We start from the raw sequence: 6,269 nt of genomic DNA, 5'->3' as shown, positions 1-6,269 counted from the left end.
CAAAGGATTGTCAAAGCAGACGGGAGCCTAATGATGGCTTTCAGGACTGCAGTCACTGGACCTCCATCAGGCACTGCCAGTGTTTGTAAACTGTGGGTCCCATTCATCAAAATCTTCGAAAAGTCACATGATTTTAGAGGCCGCACTAAAATGATGCGACTTTTAGCACTCACACCATTTCATGCAGCACCGTCAAGGTGGACGGAACGTGGCGAGAACGCAGCATTCACTAACTCCAGCAAGTACTGGAGTAGGAATCATGGTGAGACGCACGGCCCTCATCTGATTCATGAAGAGGAGAGCGCTGTGCTTCCTATGCTGCGCCAAAGTGGATATAAGATGTATGCAGAATAATCTGCAATGAATGCACGCATTGTGTTATTTTACCCCCTCCCCCGCACAATCACCATTTTTCTAAATCAAAAGGCACAAAACATCAATTCTTTTAAAATAAAATGATTTAATAAAACGCTCCTAGAAAATGTTAGAAATCATGAGAAACAATTGTCTCATTCCTGTAGCCGTCCCAGGGCTGAATGGGTTAACAGCCAGGTCCATGGCCATGGTGGTGGGACATAGGCTAGGGCTTGTCCAGTATAACCCAAACCCACCCCGGGGAGCAAAGCCACATACAAGGTATCCACATAGAAAAACACTTCACTGTAGAGAATGCCCAATAATAGGGTCGGGGAGAGTGTTCTCCTTGTTTGGGGTCACTACAAAATCTTTGGTTACAATGAAAAAGTGCAAAAGATCAAATACAAAAGAGGCTCCGGAAAAGTGTCACCACGTAAACAGTGTGTGCAGAGAGGGCCAGGCGGCACCCCTTCATGCACCCCAATAATCCTTGTAGAGGAAGCGGTTTCCTCTTGCATAGATTGTGACGTTGTGTGCCCACTAGTGCACAGAATGTGTGTGTCCACTGGAGACGGTTACACTGATGATGAAATGTAAGACTGGATCTGATGTGCAAAGACCTCAGGATGGAGGGCAGAAAAGTCCTGCAGCGGGGCAGAGAGCGGAAGACGGGGGCCAGAGAGCGGAAGACGGGGACCAGAGAGCGGAAGACGGGGGCCAGAGAGCGGAAGACGGGGGCCAGAGAGCGGAAGACGGGGGCCAGAGAGCGGAAGACGGGGGCCAGAGAGCGGAAGACGGGGGCCAGAGAGCGGAAGACAGGGGCCAGAGAGCCCTGCGCCTGCCCTCTACAAGAGTCCATTGACCACCCCGCAATGAGACCCGCCGCAAGACCTCGCCGCCTGCCCCCATACAAGACCCCACTGACAGTCCCGCAGTGAGACCCGCCGCAAGACCCCGCCACCTGCAAAACCTCGCTGCCTGCCCCCTGCCTCCCCTAAAAGAACAAAATGCAAGACCTTACAAAGTGTGGAAAGACCCTGCCAAGACACCGCCGACTGCAAGACCCTGCCGCCTGTCCACCGCAAGAGCTTATCGTCTGCATGTTTTAATACCCTATAGCTTGGTACAAGATTTTACTGCCTGCACCATGGAGGACCCCCGCCGCCGCCAGAGGACCCCCGCCGCCGACTCCGCCACAGAGGACCCCCGCCTCCAGACTCCGCCACAGAGGACCCCCGCCTCCAGACTCCGCCACAGAGGACCCCCGCCTCCAGACTCCGCCACAGAGGACCCCCGCCTCCAGACTCCGCCACAGAGGACCCCCGCCGCCTGCACCTCACTGCCTGCAGTACTCACTGGTGATATTGGGCAGGGTGTAGGCGAACAAGGAGTAGTCCATGATGTACTTGGGCAGCAGCTCCCGGAGCAGCCCCTGCGGGGTGTTGCACAGGTAGTACTGCAGGGTCTCCTTGGTCACCGGCTTGTACCAGGCCTGCCGCTCCGGGAACTGGATGTATGCGGGGGCGCCGATGGCGTCCAGCACCCGGTTGGCGTCCTCCCGCAGCCGCTCGTAGGTGCCGATGAAGTCGTAGGGCACGGCGCAGGGCTGGCACAGCTGGTAGATGGGCATCCAATGCTCGTTCATCTTCTCCTCATCCTCGTCCAGCAGGTACCGCAGGAACTCGGAGAAGGTGACGTCGTCCCCCTTGGATGATGCGGCGGGCGGCTGCTGGCGGTACCGGCGCACGATCTCCAGGCCGTACCGCTGCTGGTACTCCTCGATCTCCCCGAACTTGTTCCTGTAGGCGGACAGCAGCCGCTCCAGGGGCTCCCGCACGAACAGCACCTTGTAGTAGTGCTGCAGGCGGTGGCGGATCTGCTCGGCAGACAGGTCGGCCAGGAAGACCAGGTCGCTGCGGTGATCCATCTTGAGGCGGGCGTCCACACTGTCCAGGCGGCCGTCCAGCACCTTCAGCACCCGCTTCCAGTTGGAGCACGCCACCTTGGGCACGTAGCAGTACAGCAGCTTGTACTTGTCGTTGACGATGATGTGTCGGAGCAGAGTCCGCCGCGGGCCCGGGGGCAGCGCCCACACACTGCGCGCCACGTCCTGCTGCCCGCACGCCCGCCGCAGCGTCCGGTTGCGGATCTCCCGCAGGATCTGCTGCTCCTCCGGCTCCCCGCTGCGTGTCCGCCACGCCACGTCCCCGCGGGGAGGAGGGGTCTTCACCTCGGCCAGGATGCCGCGCTCTATCATCAGCAGCAGCCCGCTGGAGGCCACGATCACCCCGAACATCAGCATGGAGGGCAGCAGGGTGCCGTGTCCGCGGAGCCGGGGCGCGGAGCGGATCCGCCTCAGGGTGGGGGGTGCCATCAGGAAGCGGAGTCCGGGGCTATCTGCTCGGCATGGCGCTACCGGGGCTCCGGTCCCCTCACTGCTCGGCAGCCTCCATCCCGGCACAGGAGCGTCTACAATGAAGTTGATTTCTTGTGGGGGAGGAGTGATTCCTTAAAATTATGATGTCACCGGAAGGGGCGGGGCCTCCTTTAGTGCAGTGCAGTGCACTGACTGAAGATGATCCGATTTTTAGAAGTTGAGTTTTGCTGGGGCTCAGGCTGCTGCGCTGCTGGAGAAGAGGAGCTCCAAGGACCCGTGTGAGGGGAGGACCGAGGAGCTGCTCCAGGGAGCCGTGTGAGGGGAGGACCGAGGAGCTGCACCAGGGACCCGTGTGAGGAGAGGACCGAGGAGCTGCACCAGGGACCCGTGTGAGGGGAGGACCGAGGAGCTGCACCAGGGACCCGTGTGAGGAGAGGACCGAGGAGCTGCACCAGGGACCCGTGTGAGGGGAGGACCGAGGAGCTGCACCAGGCACCCGTGTGAGGGGAGGACCGAGGAGCTGCACCAGGGACCCGTGTGAGGAGAGGACCGAGGAGCTGCACCAGGCACCCGTGTGAGGGGAGGACCGAGGAGCTGCACCAGGGACCCGTGTGAGGGGAGGACCGAGGAGCTGCACCAGGGACCCGTGTGAGGAGAGGACCGAGGAGCTGCACCAGGCACCCGTGTGAGGGGAGGAGCTGCACCAGGGACCCGTGTGAGGGGAGGACCGAGGAGCTGCACCAGGGACCCGTGTGAGGAGAGGACCGAGGAGCTGCACCAGGCACCCGTGTGAGGGGAGGACCGAGGAGCTGCTCCAGGGACCCGTGTGAGGGGAGGACCGAGGAGCTGCTCCAGGGACCCGTGTGAGGGGAGGACCGAGGAGCTGCTCCAGGGACCCGTGTGAGGGGAGGACCGAGGAGCTGCGCCAGGGACCCGTGTGAGGAGCTGCGCCAGGGACCCGTGTGAGGGGAGGACCGAGGAGCTGCGCCAGGGACCCGTGTGAGGAGCTGCGCCAGGGACCCGTGTGAGGGGAGGACCGAGGAGCTGCTCCAGGGAGCCGTGTGAGGGGAGGACCGAGGAGCTGCTCAAGGGGGCCGTGTGAGGGGAGGACCGAGGAGCTGCTCCAGGGACCCGTGTGAGGGGAGGACCGAGGAGCTGCTCCAGGGAGCCGTGTGAGGGGAGGACCGAGGAGCTGCTCCAGGGACCCGTGTGAGGGGAGGACCGAGGAGCTGCTCCAGGGACCCGTGTGAGGAGAGGACCGAGGGGCTGCGCCAGGGACAGCTTCTCTGTGCAGCCATTAGGCTGAAATTGTCCTGCAGCTGGAGCTAATATACCAGCCCCAGTTACAAGGGAAAGCGGCAAACATAAGAATATTGATTTGTTAACCCCTTCATGACCCAGCCTATTTTGACCTTAATGACCTGGCTGTTTTTTGCAATTCTGACCAGTGTCCCTTTATGAGGTAATAACTCAGGAACGCTTCAACGGATCCTAGCGGTTCTGAGATTGTTTTTTCGTGACATATTGGGCTTCATGTTAGTGGTAAATTTGGGTCGCTAATTTCTGAGTTTATTTGTGAAAAAAACAGAAAGTTGGCGAAAATTTTGAAAATGTCGCAATTTTCACATTTTGAATTTTTATTCTGTTAAACCAGAGAGTTATGTGACACAAAATAGTTAATATATAACATTTCCCACATGTCTACTTTACATCAGCACAATTTTGGAAACATTTTTTTTTGCTAGGAAGTTACAAGGGTTAAAATTTGACCAGTGATTTCTCATTTTTACAACAAAATTTACAAAACCATTTTGTTTAGGGACCACCTCACATTTGAAGTCAGTTTGAGGGGTCTATATGGCTGAAAATACCCAAAAGTGACACCATTCTAAAAACTGCACCCCTCAAGGTGCTCAAAACCACATTCAAGAAGTTTATTAACCCTTCAGGTGTTTCACAGCAGCAGAAGCAACATGGAAGGAAAAAATGAACATTTAACTTTTTAGTCACAAAAATGATCTTTTAGCAACAATATTTTTATTTTCCCAAGGGTAAAAGGAGAAACTGGACGATGAACGTTGTTGTCCAATTTGTCCTGAGTACGCTGATACCTCATATGTGGGGGTAAACCACAGTTTGGGCGCACGGCAGGGCTCGGAAGGGAAGGAGCGCCATTTGACTTTTTCAATTAAAAATTGGCTCCAATCTTTAGCGGACACCATGTCGCGTTTGGAGAGCCCCCGTGTGCCTAAACATTGGAGCTCCCCCACAAGTGACCCCATTTTGGAAACTAGACCCCCCAAGGAACTTATCTAGAAGCATAGTGAGCACTTTAAACCTTCAGGTGCTTCACAAATTGATCTGTAAAAATGAAAAAGTACTTTTTTTCCACACAAAATTTCTTTTAGCCTCAATTCTTTCATTTTCACATGGGCAACAGGATAAAATGGATCCTAAAAGTTGTTGGGCAATTTCTCCTGAGTACGGCGATACCTCATATGTGGGGGTAAACCACTGTTTGGTGACATTTTGAAATGCAGACTTTGATGGAATGGTCTGCGGGCGCCACGTTGCGTTTGCGGAGCCCCTGATGTGCCTAAACAGTAGAAACCCCCCACAAGTGACCCCATTTTGGAAACTAGACCACCCAAGGAACTTATCTAGATGTGTGGTGAGCACTTTGAACCCCCAAGTGCTTCACAAGTTTATAACGCAGAGCCGTGAAAATAAAAAATCATTTTTCTTTCCTCAAATATTATGTATTAGCAAGCAATTTTTTATTTTCGCAAGGGTAACAGGAGAAATTGGACCACAATAGTTGTTGCCCAGTTTGTCCTGAGTACACTAATACCCCATATGTGGGGGTAAAGCACTGCTTGGGCACACGTCGGGGCTCGGAAAGGAAGTAGTGATGTTTTGAAATGCAGACTTTGATGGAATGGTCTGCGGGCGCCACGTTGCGTTTGCGGAGCCCCTGATGTGCCTAAACAGTAGAAACCCCCCACAAGTGTCCCCATTTTGCAAACTAGACCCCCCAAGGACCTTATCTAGATGTGTGGTGAGCACTTTGAACCCCCAAGTGCTTCACAGAAGTTTATAACGCAGAGCCGTGAAAATATCATTTTTCTTTCCTCAAAAATTATGTATTAGCAAGCAATTTTTTTTCGCAAGAGTAACAGGAGAAATTGGACCCCAATAGTTGTTGCCCAGTTTGTCCTGAGTATGCTGGTACCCCATATGTGGGGGTAAACCACTGTTTGGATGCATGTCAGGGCTCGGAAGGGAGGGAGCACCATTTGACTTTTTGAACGCACGATTGGCTGGAATCAATGGTGGCGCCATGTTGCGTTTGGAGACCCCTGATGTGCCTAAACAGTGGAAACCCCTCAATTCTAACTCCAACACTAACCCCAACACACCCCTAACCCTAATCCCAACTCTAGCCATAACCCTAATCACAACCCTAACCCCAACACACTCCTAACCACAACCCTAATCCCAACCCTAATCCTAACCCTATTCCCAACCCTAACCA

The 6,269-nt window shown here is 54.8% G+C and overlaps 1 protein-coding gene across 1 annotated transcript; it reads right to left on the bottom strand.

Annotated features, from left to right (window-relative positions):
- Nucleotides 1–440: 440 nt before the first annotated feature.
- Nucleotides 441–2,866, bottom strand: CHST14 (carbohydrate sulfotransferase 14). The gene is made up of 2 exons (XM_077260667.1): nucleotides 1,684–2,866; nucleotides 441–1,567 (listed from the first exon to the last, which is right to left on the bottom strand). Exon 1 carries the CDS (start codon nucleotides 2,729–2,731, stop codon nucleotides 1,694–1,696), a length of 1,038 nt encoding a protein of 345 aa, XP_077116782.1. The 5' UTR covers nucleotides 2,732–2,866; the 3' UTR covers nucleotides 441–1,567; nucleotides 1,684–1,693.
- Between the last annotated feature and the right edge of the window lie 3,403 nt (nucleotides 2,867–6,269).

This window comes from Ranitomeya variabilis, chromosome 1, assembly GCF_051348905.1.
Source record: "Ranitomeya variabilis isolate aRanVar5 chromosome 1, aRanVar5.hap1, whole genome shotgun sequence".
Taxonomy (NCBI): domain Eukaryota; kingdom Metazoa; phylum Chordata; class Amphibia; order Anura; family Dendrobatidae; genus Ranitomeya; species Ranitomeya variabilis.
Note: the sequence above shows the minus strand (reverse complement) of the source record. Positions and strands in the feature narration are given on the sequence as shown.

Excerpts from the sequence above, each read along its gene's own strand:
- CHST14 (XM_077260667.1), bottom strand. The coding sequence starts at position 2,731 with ATGGCACCCCCCACCCTGAGGCGGATCCGCTCCGCGCCCCGGCTCCGC.